The 22,265-nt window shown below is 42.5% G+C and overlaps 1 protein-coding gene across 1 annotated transcript; it reads right to left on the reverse strand.

Moving 5' to 3' along the window:
* Window positions 1-1,540: 1,540 nt before the first annotated feature.
* Sptssb (serine palmitoyltransferase small subunit B) lies at window positions 1,541-21,425 on the reverse strand. Its single transcript, XM_059264727.1, has 2 exons — window positions 21,330-21,425; window positions 1,541-3,152 (listed from the first exon to the last, which is right to left on the reverse strand). The coding sequence occupies exon 2, from the start codon at window positions 3,121-3,123 to the stop codon at window positions 2,893-2,895; it is 231 nt and encodes a 76-aa protein (XP_059120710.1). The 5' UTR covers window positions 3,124-3,152; window positions 21,330-21,425; the 3' UTR covers window positions 1,541-2,892.
* Between the last annotated feature and the right edge of the window lie 840 nt (window positions 21,426-22,265).

Genomic DNA, 22,265 nt, shown 5'->3' on the forward strand with positions numbered 1-22,265 from the left:
TTACATGTAATGTAGACTAATCAATGATGTTATATTGCAACTGTCTGGTTTCTTGGCATTTTGTGTGTTGTGAGTTTGTGTTGTTGTTATACAAGTAGGTAAAACAGGTTTGGGTATTTATTTATTTATTGCCTTGGCCAATACTGAGGGAAGAACATCTTTATGAGTCCTAGTTTCATGAGTGACAAATACTAGTCCTCTGGAACCTTAGACCCTTTGGGTTTTCTTGTTTTAAGCTGTAAGCCTACCATTGCAATATCTATAGAGTGGAAGAAAAGGGAGAGCATGCTGTTCCCAGTCCAGGCTGACTATGGTCAGAGTTAAAAACCAGCTCTGCCAAGTCTGGAGCAGCAGCAGCAGGCGGGTGCGGCTTTCTCCCCCACCACACACCCCTAGCTTTGAAACAAAGAAAAAAACCAGAAACCTGTATGAGTATACTTTTTGGACCCTGTATTGACTATCTTTGATTGTTCAGAAACAATGGTTGCCTTGGATGTGCCATCCCAGGACGGTGTTTTGTAATGATCCTTTATTAACTTCTCCTCTGTCTATTGGCATCTATTTTAACTCTTATTTTTAGAAGGTAGACTTGAAGGTCAAAGCAGTATCTTTGTGACTGAATTCTAAAAGTACTTAGCAGGAAGCCACCTACAGAAGGGTGCTGAATCACTGTGAACTGGGAATGCATTCAAGTCCATCCATCCCTAACTGTTAACTAAAAGTGAAAGCAATCTTTCCAAGATGGAAGGGAGCTGGGTGAACAGGGGCCCCCCAACCACAGCAGCAAAGGTGGCGGCTGGGACTCCAAACTTTTTACGCTGTCGCTTTTCTCACATGGTGGACGTTTGCTTTCTAACATGTCAGTGATGCTCATCACTCACGTCATTCTCCCTTGGATGTCCGTGTGGGCCTCACCCTGCGACGCTGCTGGTTGTTAACTGATCTTGAACAAGTAATTTGAGTTTCCTAAGCTCCAGGCTCCTTTCCTGTGACCAGAAGACCTGGATACTGATTCAGCATGTAACTGAAGTCATGTAACCTGTAAAAGGCATATCAGGCGTTGAGAATGTATGAGGGTTGATCTTTAATTGTCAACTTAATTTGATTTAGAGTCACAATGGAAACATATCTGGGTTTGTCTATGAGGCTGCTTCTAGAAAGGTTTAACCGAAGTTGAAAGGCCCACCTTGATTCCCTGGACTAAGGTCTTGGACTGAATAAAAAGTAGAAAACAGACTGAGCACCAGCACTCAGGCTGAGTACCAGCACTCATCGCTCTCTGCTTCTTGGCTGTGGCTGCAGTTCGAGCAGTTCTGCCGCATGTTCCTGCTGCCGCTGTGCCTTCTCCACCACCACGTGCTGTACCTCCAACAGTGAGCCCAGCGAGACCCTTAATTCCCGCAGCTGCTCCTTCAAGTGTTCAATCACAGCAATAAGAAAAGGAACCAGGAACTCGGCAATGTTAGCTTTATTCTACCGTTCGAGATCAGTTTCATGTCAGATTAGCAGAGGTCATCTGAGGAGTGCAATATAAGTGTATCGTGAAGAAAGGGAAGGCAAGTTCAAACTGGGCACTTGTTTTTTTTTGTCAAAGTAAACTTAACTTTATTTTGCAAAAATCAACAAGCATATATTCATATCTGGTCTCTCTTCAAAATGTATTCTTTGTTTTATTTTTAAACAGACGTGCAAGTTGATTTTGCATGCCAAATATCTTGCTTTTTAGCTCTCCTTGGAATATTTCCCCCCTAAAACAAAGGTGCCAGTGTTGTCCAAAACCTGTTTATTTTTTACCTTTCAGAATTACTAACGGTAATATTTATAGGGGCAAAGAAAAGCTGTAAAGCTTAGTCTTCAGCTTTCATGTTTGGCTCAGCACTATAATTAAAATCTTACATTTGCTTTGAAGATAAACATTTTGAGAGAAATTTAATAAATCTTATTTCTGCTGCGCAAAGGAGCCACTATATCAAAGCGTTTAACTGGAGCTGTCGATGTCCTGCTGGTAGACTATTACTTCCAGTCTATTTATTAGCTTCTTCCTGCAGCCCAGGACATGCGGCTTTCCTTCCACCTAGTGAAGGTACACGAAAACAACCGTTTCTCTTCTCTAGTCATTCAAGGCAGGGCATGGTCAAAAGTCACAAGATCGGAATTTGCCTTGATTATATTTATTTTTGAAACTTAAATTGTTCTCTAGTACAATATTTACTTGTTTATTTAAGACCATAATTCATTTAAAGCTATGATAAAAACTAGACTTCAGAGGCATTTGAAACAATGCCTGAACCATATCTAGAAGAAAATAATTGTCTCTGACCTATTCTTTTGCATTTGAAGTAAAAGAATTTTAGGTAAAACAAAGAGAATGAAAATTTAAAACAGAAGAAAAGAATTTTAGGTACTAGCTATTCACCAGAAAAAAAATACTTTAAAGGTTTGTTTATTTTATTCACATCTTTTAATAGATTGTAAACAAGAACAGGGTACTTTTGACAGTAGCCTATGAAGAATACTTTTTGTAACATAGCCTTTAATATAGAATAATATGAAGAGAGTATTTTAAATATGACTGTCGGGTTTCTTATACGCCTATTTTCCAGAAAAGTTTTATTTGAAAGCATCCTGATTTCAAAAGAAATCTAAAGCCATGGAGTTGAGTTGAGCAAATGTGGGATACAGGGTAAAGTCACGGCATTTTCTGTCGTCAGAGACACACAATGCTGCCTGGACAAGAGCGGCTGGGAGGACACCTGGCTCAGACTCCAGGCAGGATGCCAGTGCATAGAAAGAGTGCTGGTCAGGTCAGAGGTGAAAGATGATGCGGTCCCCAAGTCAACAAGTTGTAAGCAACATCAACACATCGTGCCATTTCACAGAATTCCGATGAGGTCAGTTAGAAACTGAACTGTGATAGCCACATATTTTGGAGAAAAATTCCCAAGCCAGGCGGATGTGGATGGGGATGAAGACATAGGCAGTGTACACTACCATAGCAACAATGGTCAGTAAGATGGTATTGAACATAGACTGTTCCCAGGGCTCCATGACGGCACAGCAGCTGATGATTTGATACTGATAGTAGAGCCAAGCAAAGTACTCCTTCACACTCTTGAAATCCATGGTTCTTCCTCAAGCTGTGGACAGTCTTCCTGTTAAGGGAAATAACATCACCAAAGAAAAATAAAATAAGAAACAGAGCACACAATCTTCTGGGAATACACAGCAAATGCCTACTGTTAATATTCCCATAACCTGAAATTTTGGTTATTTTCAGGCAAAGGGTGTCCATGTCACTAGCCCTAATATAAACCTTGGGTGTTGTCCTGTAATAGGTTTCCTGGGGCTTTGAAAATATTTTATGTATAGATCCTCTTCAGCTTATAATGGAGATACATCCCCAAAAGCACAGTATAAGTTCAAATATTCTAAAGAAAACAAAAACAAAAAACAAAAACAAACCACACTTAGCCTATTGAACATCAGGGCTTAGCTATGCAGTACATGGTAGAGCACCATTTATTTGCCTCTGTGATCCCAAGGCTGACTGGAAGCTGTGGCTCATTGCTGTTGCCCAGCATCACCAGATTATTCCATGATATAGTAAAGGCCAGGAAAGGATCAAAATTCGAAATAGGAAGTATGGTGTTTTCTACTGGTCATGTACCACAATTAACACTGAAATACCACATTGGGACTTCAGTCAGTTGGAGACTGTAGATACATTACTGCATGTTTTAATGGTAGGGTAGAGAGCCTCAGAAGTCCTCAAATGGACTGATCTAGATGTCTCTGTATCTTCATTCCCTACCAATCCTATTCTATACAGTTTTGATGTAATATATCCAGACTTTGATCACAAATATATGTTGAGTCTCATGAGACCTTCAAGTGAATCACTAGAGATGTGGGTAGTTTGGGGGAACCTCTAAGACAAATGAGAGGCCCAGATCAATCTCTTAGCCTTTCCGTTCTTTCCACCATGTAAGGAAATGATCTTCAAGGCATGCGCCATTTTGGATGTGGAGATAGAACCTCAAAAGCTACCAATCTGATAGCACCTTCATCTTGGATTTCTCAACAGCAGAACTGTGAAAAAAATTATTATTTATGTTAGCTAGTCTTCAGTACTTGGTTATAACAGTCCAAATGAACCAAGGAATACTCCTGCCAAAATCCAACGTCCATTCGTGATAAAAGTCCTGGTAGACAAGGGATACGTGGGATATATCTCAACATAATAAAGACAATCTACAGGTAGCCTGTAGTCAACATCACCCTAAATATTGTATTTCCAAAGTATTCCCACTAAAATCAAGAACAAAACAGAATGTCCATTCTTTCCCTTCCTGTTCAACATAGTACTTGAACTCTTAGCTAGAGCAATAAGACAAGTGAAGGAGAATAAGAAGATATAGATAGGAAAGGAAGAGATCAAAGTAGCTTTGTTTGCTGTTGCTTGAGTTTTCCTGCCTTGCCCACAGTCAGGACAAATCTCTCTCACCTGCCAGTCCCACAGGCGCTCAGACCCAACCAAGTAAACACAGAGACTTACATTGGTTACAAACTGTATGGCTGTGGCAGGCTTCTTGCTAACCGTTCTTACAGTTTAAATTAATTCATTTCCATAAATCTATCCCTTGCCACATGGCTAGTGGCTTACCAGGATCTTCACATGCTGTTTGTCATCGTGGCGGCTGGCGGTGTCTCTCTGACTCAGCCTTCCACTTCCCAGCTTTATTCTCCTCCTTGCCCCGCCTACACTTCCTGCCTAGCCAACGGCCAATCGGTGTTTTATTGATTAATTAGCAACACATTTGCCATACATCCCACAGCAGTTTGCAGGTGATATGATTGTATGCATAAAAGACCCCAATGCCTACCAGAAAATGGCTACTGCTGATAAACACACTCAGAAAAGTAGCAGGAGAGAAAATGAACTCAAAGATCAGTAGCCTCCACACAAATGACAATACACCAAGAAAGAACTCAGGAAAACAGTATGAGTCACAGTAACCTCAACAACGATGACAACCTACAATTCACACTGTGTGTGAGAGAGAGAGAGAATAAACTTCACATGTATATGAAAAACTTGTGCAATGAGAATCTTGAGACAATGATAAAAGAAACTGAAGAAGATACAAAGATTTCCCATGCTCATAGTTTGGCAGGGCTAACATTGTGAAATGTTATCTGCCTTCCTACCAAAAGCAATTTACAGATTCAATATTTTCAATATCAAAACTCTAGCACAGTTCTCTGCAGAAATTGAAAACAGTAATCATAAATTTCATACAGAAATACGAAAGACCTGGGATATACAAAACAATCCTCCACAGTAACAACGAAATTGCTGGAGGCACCAATACCCTAGATTTTTCAAATTATACTGCAGAGCTACAGTAATAAAAACAGCATGGTACTGACATTAAAAGCATGAAAATAAAGTTAAAATGTAATTCCTCAAGAACTCATAAGATATTAAAGAAAAAAGAACCTCAATTCTATTCAGGAGAGGAGCCTACATAATCAACTCACCTTGTTTTCAAGGCAGCCTCTGCAGTTTCTATGGAGCTAGCTGGCTTGTGAGCTTCCAGGAGTCTCCTATCTGCATCCCCCATATTTCCATAGAAGTGTTGAGATTTCAGACGCCATAATCACATCTGACTCTACAGGTGGATTCTAGGGATCAACCTGAGGTCTTTGGGCTTGTAGCGCAAGCCCTTTTATCCACTCACCCGTCCCTAACTGAACTTTTTAGTACTGCTACACTGGAGATTAGGTTTGACGTGGAGTTTAGAAGGGATGGAAGCTTGCAAACCACAGCACAGTGACAATTTCAATGGGCAAGATTACCCAGGAATGGAAACAACAAAAGTGATGAGGACCAGTACTTGAGGTCTGGTCGTCCTGCTAAACAACTTAACTTTAAAACATCTTATTCATAACTATCTACAGTTGCTTCCCTGTAATTACTTAGAGTGTTAGATAGGGCCAGGTAACTGGTGGAGGAGCCTGGGGTCTGTTTATTAGGTATCTAATGCCAGGTGGCACTGGAGGAAGGGGAAGTCTTTACGGCCAAGACGGACACATTTGTTCTCCTTAAGGAGCATAGACTAGTTGGAAAGACAGATGTTAAACAGTTAGTAGAAATGAATACATGGTTATCAACTATGTTACGTGCCTATGTTATGTTCCCATTCTCAGCACCCATATCAAGCAACTCACATCTACCTATAACTCTAACTTCAGGGTGTTGGACACCTTCTTCTGGCCTCCACAGGTACCCTCATGTACATACACAAAAATAAGTAAATCTATAAAAGCACTTTTCATGGGTCCAAACTGGTGATTTAGAGGGCTGAGAAATGAGATGTTACATGCCCTGTATTCCTAAGGGAAAGTTTAGTGTTCAAGGAGCTTTGGTAAACCTTATCCAGTCTGAACACAGTCTAAGGAAAAGATAAAATAAGAGGGATGATTAAAGCCCAAATAGATTGAAAAGGAAATGGAGAAGGAGAATGGGGAGGTACGGGAGAGGACTAGTGGAAAGGCGAGAGGTGGGAGGGAGCTTGGGAGAAGGTCAAGGGTCCAGGAAAACGAATGGTGTAAAACCAAAGCAGCTAGAGCTATGCCTTATGCCAGCATGAGGCCAGGAGTGGGAGAGTAGAGTTGAATAGGCTAATTCATTCATTCTTTCTCTCTCTCTCTTTTCTTTCTTTCTTTTCTTTTTTTTAGATGAGGTTTCTCTATGTAGCCTCTGCCTCTCAAGTGCTGGGATTAAAGACATGCACTACCATCACCCAGCACTAACTATTTTTCTTTAACCTATGATTCCGAGGGTCCGAGAGGTTATTGACTGGAGAGAGGTTGTAGTGTTAGGGAGGAGGGACCAAACTCACAGGGTACAGTAATAGGGTGAAATGGATTTGCACACCACTCATTTTGGGAGCTCTATTCTTCTGCTCTTCTCATGGGTATTGCTTGTTCAGAATCAACCATGTATTGAAGATTTACAAAAATTTGCAATACTCTTTTCAGTTTTATTAATGAGATAATATCACATTGAGGAATATCATTGACTTTTCTTCTCACTATTGTGTTTTTTTAAAATGCACTAATTAATCTCTTGCCTGATATTTTCTACTTTAAAATTAACTTCTTGCTTGGGCAGCACTAGCAGACAAGTATGGTAGCCTTTTGAGAAACCCAGAGGCACCCAGCTAAGCTGTGGAAACCGTGTAAGAATAGGTATCCATTATTCAAAGCTGCTGAAAGTCACCCACTAGACAAAGAAATAACAGATAAAAAGCCTAGGAGCATATGTTACATCAAAGACAGGCACTTTGGCCACAAATATCACAATGCTTTGGAAGTGGACATTTTAAATACACTTGCATACTAAGAACAAAAACCTTAAGATATGTCTGTCGACTGTTTCCACATCTCATATCTCAGCCCTCTAAATCACCAGTTTGGACCCGTGAAAAGTGCTTTTACAGATTTACTTATTTTCATGTATGTGCATGAGGGTACCTGTGGAGGCCAGAAGAAGGTGTCCAATGCCCTGAATTTAGAGTTATAGGTAGTTGTGAGTTGCTTGATATGGGTGCTGAGAATGGAACCTGGGTCCTCCTCCAGAGCAGCAACCGCTCTTAACCACCAAGTCGTCTCTCCAGCCCCGGGCAAATGTGTTTTTATTAACTGTCTTTTTAATCTCATGAGGTCTAACAGCTAGCTCACAGAAGGCATTGATTTCCCTCTTTGATTCTTCTTTTCATTTATTGATGAGAAGAAAAATTTAAGATTGTTTGTTCCCCATTTCCTGTTATGAGAAGGTGAGAAGAGAGAGCTAGTTATTATTGGAAAGCCATCTGCTACAATCTATTGTAGAATATGCACTACTTTTAGGTTCTAGATTTACTTAGGTAATTTATTTCTTCTTTCTTGTGAGTCCATTTTGTATCTTCTATGAGACAATATGTACAATTAGAAAAAAAACCCACTGTAGACAAAGTAATGAGTCATATGGGTGGGAGAGTTCATTAATTCATTGAACAAATTCATTGTGAGTACAATTATGTAGCTTCTGAATAGCAATGGCCTCAGAAGGACACTCCCTCCCAAAAGGCATTGCAGGCCAGAAGGAGAAGCTCTTTTGGACAATGTAGCAGGCATGCAGGTCATGAGGGACAGGAAATGAACACTAGATGGAGGCTGGAGCCATGTGGAAAAAGTACCAAGAAGGATGCTGGAACAGATGCTGAACTTTGGAAAAACCATGACAGAAATACAGTGAAATTAGTTATCTGTAGTCACCTAGAACTAGATGATAGCCTCCCCCTCTGGTGTGTGTATGTGTGTGTGGTGTGTGTATGTGTGTGTGTGTGTATGTGTGTGTGTGGTGTGTGTGTATGTGTGTGGTGTGTGTGTGTATGTGTGTGTGTGTGTGTGTTATGTGATGGCCAGAGGCTGACCCTGGGTAGCTTTTTCAAGTTGCTCTCCACGTTATTTTTTGAGACAGGATCTCTCACCAAACCTGGAGCTCATTGATTTGGCTAGGGTGGCTGGCCAGCGAGCTCCAGGGACCTGCTTGCCTCTACTTGCTCAGCATGGGGGTTGTAGGTGTGTGTTTCCATGCCTAGCTTCCATGTGGAGACAAGGGATCTGAACTCTAGTCCTTATGCTCGTGTGGCGTGTATTTGACTGACTATGCCATCTCCCAAGCCCCTCCGGTAAATGTCTTAAATCCTTAAATGTTTACAATAAAATACAAAATTAATATAGTCACTTCTTTAAATACCGAATGCCATATCCTAGAGATGATGAATAAAGGACTTGCAATGTTCACTTTATTCAAGCCTGCTATGAGTCTCCTTGTTTCTAGTTACATACTTTTAAAATGATGATTGCTCATAATTGGGAAAAGGGAGTGCTGTGGGATGTTCTGTATGGCAAATGTGTTGCTGATTAGTCAATAAATAAAACACTGATTGGCCATTGGCTAGGCAGGAAGTGTAGGCAGGACAAGGAGGAGAATAAAGCTGGGAAGTGGAAGGCTGAGTCAGAGAGACACTGCCAGCTGCCACGATGAGAAACAGCATGTGAAGATCCCGGTAAGCCACGAGCCATGTGGCAAGGTATAGATTAATAGAAATGGATTAATTTAAGCTGTAAGAACAGTTAGCAAGAAGCCTGCCACGGCCATACAGTTTGTAACCAATATAAGTCTCTGTGTTTACTTGGTTGGGTCTGAGTGGCTGTGGGACTGGCAGGTGAGAGAGATTTGTCCTGAAGGTGGGCCAGGCAGGAAAACTCTAGCTACAAATGGTGTCCAACGTGGTGGCAAGAGTTTCCACCTAAAAACTGAGAAAAAAGATTCTAAAATGGAGCTAAAAACAGCTTCCTAATTGTCTCTCTCAAATGAGCAGCAGCTGCCAGTTTGAGCTACTATGGCAGGTTCCTGGCATGTGCGCTCGACCTGCAGTATGGCGGGAATGAGGCCTCTGCAAGTGGCACATTAAGCTGTGTGGTGGATTTAGCCTTTGCTAGTACAAAGAAAAAAAAAACAAACAAACAAAAAAAAAAAAAAAAAAAAAAAAACCAAAGAGGTTTCTGGGCTACACGCTGCTTTGATAGAAGCATAGACCCACTATTTCTGAGAGTCGATGGCTCCCAGAGCTGGCGGAAAACGTACTACCGCCATGTTGGGAAGCTGAAGTGGGCGGAGCCAGCAGCCACAGCGCCAGCGCCGTTTCAGGCTTAGAAGGCTGCAGTTTAAAGCAATAGGCTCAAGCTAATATAAAAAAATAAGCCATGTAAAGATGGCTACCACACAGAGAATCTGGATTATGTTCTCTTTAATATTCGTAACTGAAGAAAAACATTTGATTACAAAAGCTGTTGAGTTATGCCAAAATGTATATTTTAAAGGTACCTTGACTTCAAAATTTGGATGTAAGGATATGTTGCTTTGGAAAGGAGTCTCTGCTTTTGTTTCCACAGAAAGTCAGAGGCTATGGATTTGTTCCAGATTAAGATACATCAGGTTTGACCAGCCAAGGCCACCTGAAAGGTCACCGATGACACCATGGCCCAGATGATCCAACATCCAGCACCGTTTCAAGGCAACTGGCTCAGACGATACACCCTCATGGACTACTCCGTAATCCTAAAATATTCTTTGTGTCCCCATAAGATACAGCGCCCCCCTCCAGCAGGAAGTAGTAAGAGAAACTACGCCCAAATTCCCAAATATACCAAGCTGACTTTGGAGATATGTAAAGGTTAAAACCTTCCTTTTTAAGAAAAGAAAAGGGGAAGTGCTGTGGGATGGTCTGTATGTCAAGTGTGTTGCTGATTGGTCAGTAAATAAGTCACTGATTGGCCATTGGCTAGGCAGGAAGTATAGGCGGGACAAGGAGAAGAATTCTGGGAAGTAGAAGGCTGAGGGAGAGACACTGCCAGCTGCCACCATGACAAGCCGCATGTGAAGATCCCGGTAAACCACGAGCCATGTGGCAAGGTATAGATTTATGGAAATGGATTAATTTAAGATATAAGAACAGTTAGCAAGAAGCCTGCCACAGCCATACAGTTTGTAACCAATATAAGTCTCTGTGTTTACTTGGTCGGGTCTGAGTGGCTGTGGGACTGGCAGGTGAGAGAGATTTGTCCTGACTGTGGGCCAGGCAGGAAAACTCTAGCTACAAGGGAGAGTTCTTTGTTTTTATTTTTAAAGAATGTTTCCCCTAAACTTGACTTTTAAAAACCACTTATATCTATAGGCTGTGTATTGCCAAGTGGACCTGTATGGCCGGACTGTGGCCTGTCTTCTAGGGTACCTAGAGACCACTCTACCACTGTGCGATGCTACCTGCCACAAACTGGATGTCAGGACAGTGTCAGGAGGTTAAGAGCTCTGGGAGGTGAGTAGGTCATGAGGTCAGAGCCCAGGGAATGGTGCCCTTATAAGAGAGACCTCAGAGACCTCCTTGTCCCTTCCGCTATGTGAAGACACAGTAGGACGACAGCCACTGTGAACCTGGATGTGACTCTCACGACTCTGTGTCTAACGGAGACTCAGCCTTGGACTACCCGGCCTTGAGACCTGAGAGGAAGGGAAACCCCAGTCCACAGTAGTATTAGAGTAGCCTGAGCCAAGACATGCTCTCAAGTGAAGGGAAGGACAGAGCTTCTTTAAAACCCTGTATGTCTATGATTATGCTTCTCAAGAGGCCTTGGTGAAACATAAGGCAGCCGAGGTTCCCTGTAAGAAGGGAGCTTGGGATGAAGGTCAGGATTGCTACCTGAAGGAATGGAAGCTCACAGGAAAAGCATTCTCTGAGCCACTGTAGTAGCGTATACTAACATGCCTAGTGTCCTGAAAGGACAAGGGGGTCCTGTGAGGTTACCTGGGCTCAGCACCACTCCATTTCCCCCGACCCCATTCACCCCCTTACATAAGAAATTTCCCTGGCAGTCTGAAGTTCAGATTCTTGCCTAGCAGCTGTAGGGTTCAATGTACTTTTCTTACAAGTCTTGCTGGGAATTGGTAAAATCCAAGGTTCTTATTTGTAATGTGCCCCTTGGAATGGTTGAAAACCCCAACACGGTGCTTTGCCAGGTTAAGGAGGTTTATGTGAGATTTGGGAACCAGGGGGAAACACTACATCCTAACCTGAATCCAGTGAATGGAAAGGGTCACCAGGACAGTGGAAAAGTATCAGTGGCTTAGATGTCTCCAGGAGGCTACTGCATAATTGAATGGAGAGTGAGTTGTCATTTTCTATTTCTCAACGCCATGGCTTTTCAGCCAACAGGTGAAGATTGCACACTAGATTTATGGGCAGTGGGAAAGGAATAAAAGTTTCTTCTCCCAGACTAAAGGAGAAGATTTACACTTGTGACCCACATCAGTCAAGGATGGGACTTCATTGTGGCTTAAGTAGATAACCAAGTGAGTAAGTGAGTACGTGTGGCAATTATAAAAATGCATGTCCTAACGTGAGCCTGTGCACTTGAGTCAGGAAGAGGATGCTGTGAGAGGAATAGCTAGGAATGGCTGGGCTTGCTGAGGATATTCGTGTTGTTGTTTTTAATTCTGTAGAATAGGAGTGGTAGGGAGTTAGGCAACAGCAACCGAAGACAATTCCCAGGTGATTTGGGACTGTGACATTTGCTAAACAGAACATTGAAATGAACAGCGAAAGGCCCCTCTTAATAAGGAATTTCCTTTTCTAAAACTTAGCTGCTCTCTTGGTTAAGAGCTAATATGTTTTGAACTCCATTTCCTCTTTGAACCTCAGAATCAAGGACTGAAAGGTCAAATGGGCCCCAACTGATTCTGACTAGCTCCTTCCTGACTCATTTTGGAAATCTATAGCAGTCGTTCAGCGTGTGTGTGTGTGTGTGTGTGTGTGTGTGTGTGTGTGTGTGCTCATGTGTGTCTGTGTGCTCAAGTGTGTTTGAGTACACACATGCTTCACATTCAGAACCTGAGATCTGAGGAGTGATAAAAGCATCTTGCCAGTGGCAGAGAAAAAGATGCTGTATTTAAACCAACTGTTCCTGTGTTCAGTAGCTTCCTTTAAAAGGGCCCAATGTGACTTACTCAAACATAAGCCTTCCTTTAATTGATTCATTTACTAAATGAATTAGGAGTGCAATGATTTCCTTCCAAATGGCACACTACAGAAAGGAGAGGTGGGGGAGAGAATGCATTCACAGTGGGTAAGATTACTGGTCAACACCAACAGTAGCTAATGGTGACAATGGGGGTCAGTGACACAATGCCAAGACAATGGTACTCTATCTCTACAGTCATCTTCTCAATGACTCATAAGTCAAACAATTAAACAAAATATTAGACAAATTCTACTATATGGGACATGCTACAAGAGACACAACAAGTTTTCCTCAAATCTCTTAAAATTGCCAAAAAAACCCCAAAACAAAACAAAACAAAAAATCAAGCAAAATGTACAAAGTGGTCACAGCCAAGAGCTTACAGAGACGTGATGACTAATTGTGATGTGACACCCCAGATAGACTCCTGGGTCAGAAAAAAAAAGTAGGTATAAGAATGAAGGAAATATGAATAAAGTAACGATTTTTCTCAATAGTATACCAATATTGTTTCATTAATTACAATGAATATGTCATACCTATGTAAGATTTTAGTAAGATAAATAAGACAAAAGGTTCATGGGACCTCTGTACTGCCTTCTTGATTTCTATGCAAATGAAAAAACTTGTTACAAAAAATATAAAGTCCATTTAAAAATTTGAGGAAAAATAATGATCAGTGAACTGCTTGAAAATCTAGCTAATCTAGCTGACTTTTTAAAAAAGTTGTGTATTTATTCTATGTGTATGAATGTTTTGCCTGCATGCCTGTCTATGTTCCATATGTGTGCTGTGCCCAAGGAAGCCAGAAAAGGCCATCAAATCCCCTGAGACTAGAGTTGCAGACAGTTGTGAGTCCCATGTCAGTGCTGGGAATTGAACCCAGGTCCTCTGGAAGAGCAGCAAGTGTTCTAGACCACTGAGTCATCTCTCCAGCCACCAGTTTACCTTCTTGTTGCTATGGGTTCCTTTTTGAGACACTCTTGCTATGCCACCCAGGCTGTCCTCAAATCTGTGATTGCTCATGTCTGAGTTCCAGGTTACAAGTGAGTGATACCATGCCTAGACAATTGGGTAACTTCTGGGTGACTTTGCTTATACTGTTCTTCCTTTCTGGAAAACTGTTCAAAGTAATTCTTGCATCATAGACAAAAACTATTACTCTAAAAAGTGAAGTAACTGAAAATGAGGATATAAAAACAATATTGTTCTATGAAGTGCTGGCATTACTAAGAACAATAGAGAAATTGAACAGTTTACATTGTGGTCCAGGGTAGTCAGAAACACATATGAAAGAATAAGCCATCCCAACATAAACTAGGGACCAACCTCTTGGCTCCACGAATGCTGAACAAGTGAGTCATACCTTCAGTTCCACTGAATAGGTTTCTTAACGAAACAAGAAAAACAAACAACAATAACAACAAACCCTACTTAACTCCTGTGCTAACTTAAGTTGTTTCTTTTTAATTATTAATTTTTAAAATTTTACTTGTGACTAGGTTTCACGTAACACAGGCTGGCCTTAAACTAATTTATGTAGCCGAAGATGACCTTGGACTCTTGATCTCTTACTGCTGTTTCCCCAAGTGAGATTACAGGTGTATACAATCACGTTCAATTTATATTATACTGAGAATAGATGCCAGGGCACTCTACCAACAGTGCCCCTCCACCTATTTTTCCATTTAAGATGTTCCTGTGCTGTCAGCAGGCCAGCCTCTAGTCATATGTGGACATTTGAACTCTTGGTTCCCAGTTGTCACATACGGCAGGTGGTTGCCATGTTGAACAGCGTGGATGTAGGGAATATTGACCAGCAAGGGTGTGGACCATTCTGTCACTGCATGAGAGTCTCACATCAGTGCTGTGGAAGCTCCAGATACTTTTCTTAGATGAGTCCGACAGCTTACCAATGTGTCCTTTTTTCTGCTTTATATTTTTCATTCTGTTTCTAATATTAACTTGGAAAACTTACAGACTCTCTGCTTGAAACCCTCCAGTGAGTGGCTCTTCCTTTCCTGAAAAATAAAAGACTCATTCACACCCCTGCATGGTTTGATTGCTCCGCTTCTCTGGAGTCATCTCTGAATTCTCCTGCTAAGAGACATTGACTTCAAAGTATTAATATTTCAAGCTGTATTCTTTTGTTTCCTACTCTCTGATGCCTCGTCTATGCCAGACAAAATCCAATTTACTTTCATGACCTAGTTCCTTTAGCCTTCTTTGTATTGAACAGTCTCATAAGAACCTTCTCTTTCAAGGAACACACAGTGCTTTCTTCTGTATGTTTAGCACTCGCTCACTATAATTAGTCACATGTAATCCGTTTTCTCGGTAGGTTGGTTTGGTTTTTTTTTTTCCTTTAAAATACAAGGGGTATGTGGCCTTCACCTCATCGTCCCCAGGACCTAGCTGGGAAGATGATTGGCTGGATGACTGATGAACTGCACGGTTATTGAGAGCAGAAGACATTCATTCTTGGACGTGCTTCCCAAGTAAGTCTAAGTATTGTTATTTCCCCAGGAAGATGTGGCACCCAAAACATGTGCTGAGGAATTCCCATGATCTGCTTGAAGCAATGCCTTTAGACAAAGTGTTCTCTGTAAATTTAGTGCCATCTGTCCTTTTGAAGACCAGGAAGGAGAGAGCTATTTACACACACACACACACACACACACACACACACACACACACACACAAAGCACAAAGCACAAATGCATTTGTAGTTTCTCATAATGTTAAAAGTTTACAGGCTCCGCTAAGCAGTAAGGAAAACCTGTGAAGTGGATTTAAATTTCACAAAAATATCTTTTACAAGTGCTTGTTCTAGGTGGCTAAAAATTTGAGATTAATAGAAAAGTGGTTTTGATGAGGAAAATACTCCAGGCTGGGAACACCTGCAGAGTCAGATTTTACGTCAGGCCTCTACCCCTCCTCTTCCTCCTCCTCCTCCTCCTCCTTCATCTTCTCCTTCACTTCCCCATTCTTTTCCTCTTTTCCTTTGCTTCTTTTTTCTTTCTATTTTGCTTTTTAGGTCCCTTTCTTTCCTGTTTTAATTCATATCCTTGGGAATGGCCCCAAAGCTCCTGGTGTCACAGGCTGTTTATGTAGAAAAAGGTGATAATTGATAGTTTCTTCTAAACTTAACTTAGTGATGAGTGTAAGTGTAAGTAATAGTAAAGCAGTGTGTGCTGTTACTTGTAGTCACATAACCTTAAACTGTTTGCGTGATTTTGCTAAATTATAGACTCAGAAAGCCTTGGTGGAGTATTCTGCTTGCTTCATAGTGGAGTGATTTGTGTATTTTATAGGAGGAAACTCCAGGTCTTATTCTTGCACGATAATTGAACTGTCTGGTGCAGTCAAAACCAATCAACCAATGTATCTATGTGGCCATTGTGCCAAACTTCCCCTTGGAAGGCATTATAATTTCTGAATGACATTCAGATGTGCCCTGGGCAGGGCCACCTCGTTTTCTTGTGTCTGCTGAGCAAAGCATAACTTCACATTCTTGTTCTTGTAACAGGGGCCGAATCACAAGCTGCTTCTTCCCCTGAGCACAGTTCAGTTCACAGAGATGCTGAATGTAATTTCTTTTTTCTTTTTTTTTCTTTGTGTGTGTGTGTGTGTGTGTGTGTGTGTGTGTGTGTAGTTCACAGAGATGCTGAATGTAATTTCCTTTTTGTGTGTGTGTGTGTGTGTGTGTGTGTGTGTGTGTGTGTGTGTGTGTGTTTTGAGGCCAGGTCAGTGTTAGGTATCTTGTTCTATTGTTTTTAGACAAGGTCTCTTACTGAACCTGGGGTTCACCATTTTGATTAGATTGGACAGAAAGTCAACAAGCTCTTGGGATCCACCTGTCTCTGCCCCACCTCCCCTTAAACATGTGCTACAGTACCTAGACTTTTCTGTGGATTCTAGGGATTAGAACTTAGTGTTGTATTTTAAAAACGGCGGGAGAAGGGCCTTGTTGGGTTGGAGTCAAGGGGCCCCACAGCAGACAGCACTCATGTGGAGAGTTTTATTAGTGGGGGAAGAGGGGGAAGGGAAAGGGGGTGCAGAGCAGCCTTGTGGGGAGAGAGAGAAAGAGAGGGAGAGAGAGAGAGGGGGAGAGAGAGAGAGAGAGAGAGAGAGAGAGAGAGAGAGAGAGAGAGAGGGAGAGGGAGAGGGAGAGAGGGAGGGAGGGAAGGAGGGAGGGAGAGAGAGAGAGAAGAAGAGGGAGGGAGGGAGGGAGGGAGAGGGAGAGGGAGATGGAGGGAGGGAGAGGGAGGGAGATGGAGAGGGAGAGGGAGAGGGAGATGGAGAGGGAGGGAGGGAGGGAGGGAGGGAGAGGGAGATGGAGGGAGGGAGGGAGAGGGAGGGAGATGGAGAGGGAGAGGGAGAGGGAGATGGAGAGGGAGAGGGAGAGGGAGAGGGAGAGAGAGAGGGAGAGAGAGAGGGAGAGGAAGAGAGAGAGAGGGAGAAGAAGAGGGAGGGAGGGAGGGAGGGAGGGAGGGAGGGAGAGGGAGATGGAGGGAGGGAGGGAGAGGGAGAGGGAGAGGGAGAGGGAGAGAGGGAGAGGGAGAGAGAGAGGGAGAAGAAGAGGGAGGGAGGGAGGGAGAGGGAGATGGAGGGAGGGAGGGAGAGGGAGGGAGATGGAGAGGGAGAGGGAGATGGAGAGGGAGGGAGGGAGGGAGGGAGGGAGGGAGGGAGAGGGAGATGGAGGGAGGGAGGGAGAGGGAGGGAGATGGAGAGGGAGAGGGAGATGGAGAGGGAGAGGGAGAGGGAGAGAGGGAGAAGAAGAGGGAGGGAGGGAGGGAGGGAGGGAGGGAGAGGGAGATGGAGGGAGGGAGGGAGAGGGAGAGGGAGAGGGAGAGGGAGAGAGGGAGAGGGAGAGAGAGAGGGAGAAGAAGAGGGAGGGAGGGAGGGAGAGGGAGATGGAGAGGGAGAGGGAGATGGAGAGGGAGAGGGAGAGGGAGAGGGAGAGGGAGAGATTGGGCAGGGACTGAGAAAAGAAGAAGAGAGAGAAGGAGGGCAAGCCCTACCTTCCATGAGGGGATTTTGAACATGTGCAGAGGGATCACATAGCAATGAGCGCATGATGTTGTCAGGACTTTGCGTATTGGCCAGGTCCCCAAGGGGCAGGTCTGAATGCTAGCACTTAGTCCCTCATTCTTTCCCAGCAAGCTCTTTACCCACGGAGCCATCTCCTCGGCTCTGCAGCATGTCATTTCTTATATCATCAGAGACACAGATACAGTTTAAGTCTTTATAATTAATGGTACAACCTCATACCGTATCTGTATGGGAATGAAGCTTGGCTAGTTTATTGGTTTCTGGTGCCTTCTGTGCACTACAGAAAGTTTCAATCTTTCCTAATGTCTCCCTGGGAACTTCCTTTCCATACTAGACTGCTTGCCAAGTCTCCATCAGCAGCTAGTCTCCCAAGCTGACAGCCGAGTGAGTATTGAAAGTCAGACTATAAGGAGGCTAAGAAGGAACCTAGGAGTTCGTGGTGCATGAAAGGCAAGGGAGGGAAGTAATGACCACAGAGCAATTAATGGATTCTCTTTATGCATTCATGATGGGAGAGGAAGAAGCAAGCATGGTAAGTGAACACAGGCATCGCTTTTAGGCAACTGAGTTACGCTAATTACATTGTGTAACCTTGTCCCTAGCAATGAGTTACTGGCAGTCAGCAACAATGCAGTAGTTGGTACAGAGTGTGTTGTGGCTCCACCAACTCCAGTGTGTCTAATTTGGAGTAATCCGAACAAAAGTGGAATACCTCAAAACATGCTCCACCAGCCCAATGCAGTCAAGTAGTTGGTACAGAATGTTTTGTGGCTTTGCCAACTCCAGTGTGTCTAATTTATATTAATCTGAACAAAAGCAGAATACTTCAAAACATGCTCGACCAGCCCAATCATCAACTGACACCATTGGGCTGTATGGTGTACACTGAAGAATTAATTTTGAAGTAGTTCTTTGTTTTGTTTTTGAGGGAACTCAACTCAGACTGCAGATGAGTTTATGAGTGAAGGATTCGTGACTGAGAGAAAAAAAATTGGAATTCAACTCTAGTGAAAGTATTCACTGCAATTTAGGGCATATAAAATTCAGAGATTCTTTGAATTCAATGTTGTGTGACTATAAAAAGAAGTTATTTACTTCAAAACCATGAAGAGGGGAAAGTATATTAGTATGGAAATGGATAGAAAGAGGCTTTATAATGGTATGGGGATGACATGCTGTGTTTCCCTTCTGGTGTCTCCTCATTTACTAATCTAGAAACAGGTCAGCATCTCTGCACATTTTGGGAAGTCCTGCGATGGAGAGATGGGCTTCTAAGCCCAGGCTTAGCTACGTGTTTCTTGGGGGTGTATACTCTTTATTATTGTTTCATTGAAAATACATCCCTGTTACTCGAGAGTGACAGAAAGGAGAGTATGTAGCTTCCAATTGACTTTTCACTTCTGTGCTATGACTGCCAAAGGCTGCCAAGTTGATTTTAGAAGTAAAACATGAACATAACTACAAAACCAAGTATCTTTAAAGTTATTAGAAGTTTCTCCAAAAAATAATTAAAAGTACAGCTATGTGTGTGACAGCGTTATTTGTGATAGTCAAGTGGAAGCCATCCAGATGCCTGTTATCAAACATGTTACCCCCACCCCAAGCCCCTACCCTGTGTGTGTGTGTGTGTGTGTGTGTGTGTGTGTGTGTGTGTGTGTGTGTGGCTGGGGAAGGCAGGTGGCAGGTGGCCTGTCCCTGCCAACACCTTCATTGCAGACTTTTACCTCCAGCACTATCAGTAGATACATTTCTTTTACCAGAAGCCACCACACCTGTGGAGATTCGTTGTTAGAGCACTCCCAGAAACAGATACAGATGTCCTTGAGGACAGCAGAACATGCAATTCCCTTCTCCAAGCAGAGGCAGCATCTCTAAGTGTCAGTGTGGTGGGCTATGGCTGGATTTGGGCTTCAGTTATCCTTACAAAGATGAATAAATTGAGGCCTAGCAACTCATGGTGACTGCGAGTGGAGTTGGGAGAGGCTGAATGCTGGGGTGATTGCATGGGTGAGTTCTGGGCCCTGGCTGGGATTGAACTGCAGCCCTGAGTGAGTCACTCTGAGTACTTAAACACTCCATCCCCCAGTTTTCTCAGCTGGGGAACAGGAATGGAGACAGAACTCCATGCCCACATCTGCTGGGAAGATTAGAAAGAATGAGTGCTTACAGCAATACTTGGGAAAGGTTAAGTTGTATTAGCTAATATAATAACTACTCTATATACTAGTATATAAAGTATATTTTATAATATACTGGGTTCTAAAGACTAGATAAGAAATGAAAGAAATTGGCACTACCTTTTAGGCTGAGCAGGTGACTCTTCCCAGTTCCTAACCTAGAAATTACTTTTAGGAAGATTGCTGTTCAGAATTTTTATTTGGTTCCCGTGTGGCTACCACAATAGAGATAAAAAGCCCCAGCAAGCTCAAGACTAACTGCCCTCTGTGAGCGCATCATTGCACATGCAGAGCTCCGTGTGAAATCCTTCACATGCATCAGCTCACTTTGTGAGATGAAGAAACCAAGGCTCTGGAGTCTGTGTCTTGCTTATTTGGGAGTCAAGCTGGCACTGAGCATGGGATTCCACCTGGGATGCTGTGACACAGAAGTGTGAGAGCTCCTGTCACAGCACGCTGCCTCCTACAGTAACTGATGCTATCTGAATGTCCAAAAAGGATGCTCTCAACCGGAGAGACCAAGACTCATTATCGATAAATTTGAAGTAATTGTAAAGTTCCTTAAAGAATATGGAAATAATCTACTGCCCCCACTCTCGAACTATAAATCCTTGAAACACTGCTGCAGACTAAAAACGACATGAGGTTTCCAGATGTCTGCAGGACACGGGGATAGACACCTGTCATCCATACTCTGTCCTGTGAGCTAATGAGTGCTTTTATAATAATTTGAATAGGAGGAGGCAGGCTAGGTTTCCTTTCAGTCTGTTCCTTTTTCTTAGTAAACAGTAATAATAATTTTAAAACAAAATAAGATGAGTGCCCTTCTGTGAACACTGACCATTCTCACTTTCACTGTGACTATTTTTATCTTGGAAGGCAATGTCTTCATTTTTCCCTATTTGTTGTATTAATTTATCCCACCTGGTTAACTAAATATTTATTAAAAAACATTCCTCTCATACCAAAGGCCTTCCAGGATAAACTGCTGCATCATATAAATTAAAGATGAAGGATACTGAAACAGAAGCAGTCTTCAACCAGAGACCCATAAATAAGGCAGGAGCTGGTGCTCTGCTACTGTGCTTTTGGCATTTATCCTGCTACTGGCTTTTTCTAGGCCAGGGGATTGTAACCTACAGTCAAAGGTTGGGGAAGATGGCAGTTATGCAACCCTTGAAATTTATGCAAATTTGCACAGATGGAACATTTTTCTGTAGACACCTCAAAGGTTCCTCTAAGTCTTTAAGCCAAGAATCACTGTTTTGAGATGAAATAAAGCTAATTGCCAGTTTCCTTCTTTGCCTCATCTCCAATGTCAATACAATATTCCATATGCTGTAAATGCTTGCTGGTTGCTTGACAGAGAACTAGGATTTCATTTTAGTGAAGACACAATGTTACCATGAGAAGGGTCACATTTCTAAAAGATTTCTAGAAGTCCAAGATACGAGCAGAGGACCTCACCTGAACAGGAGGGTCCAGGCTGATGCACAGGTGTGCTTCTCTTCTGAATGATCTGGTGTAGATAACCTCTCTTCTCGGGGCTCTATTTCTTCATCTGTGAATAAAGATTTCAGTGAAATTAAGCCAAAGACGCCATCAAACTTTACAACAATCCTATCCCCTGTGAAATGTCACTTAACCATTCAGACTCTCTTCCACAAGGTCTAGGATATATTGTGAAGAAGCAAGGAATGAGCTAACATTATTTTAAAATTTATTTTGGGGGAAAATCAGAGTTTAAGAGTATGACACTGGCTGATGACTTTGTAATTAATGTGTCCTGAGAACTAGTTGAGGACGTAGGGTCCTTCCCTCAACTTTCACTGCAGCAGCCAGCTCTTACCCTGTTTCTAGGATTAGATTTCTGGGCAATTTTTTTTTTCAAAGAGGGGATGTTTCTTGTTTTCAAATAGTATGCTAATATCATATGGGGAGTGGAGAGAGGAAAAAGAAATTAGGATAATCTTTGAGTTTAAAAATTTGACCTTAGGCATGATGGTAGACTGTGTGTGATAAGTAATTCAATATTCTTATATATCTGCAAAGTATAATGCCACAGTTGAGTACAAGGGGCTGTAGCTCTTTATCGTGGGTAGTTTTTATTGCTGCAAAGAGACACCATGACCACAACAACTCTTATAAAGAAAACATTTAATTCGCATGGCTCATTTAAGGTTTCAGAGGTTCAATCCATTATCATCATGGTGGGGAGCATGGCGGCGTGCAGGCAGATATGGTACTGGAATTGCTGAGACTCCTACATCTTGACTCAGAGGCATCAGGAAGTTGACTGAGTGTCACTTTTACTGAAGCTTGAGAAAGAGACCCCCGCCCCAGTGACACACTTCCTCCAACAAGGCCACACCTCCTAATAGTGCCACTCCCTTTGGGGGCCAT

This window comes from Peromyscus eremicus, chromosome 6, assembly GCF_949786415.1.
Source record: "Peromyscus eremicus chromosome 6, PerEre_H2_v1, whole genome shotgun sequence".
Taxonomy (NCBI): Eukaryota; Metazoa; Chordata; class Mammalia; order Rodentia; family Cricetidae; genus Peromyscus; species Peromyscus eremicus.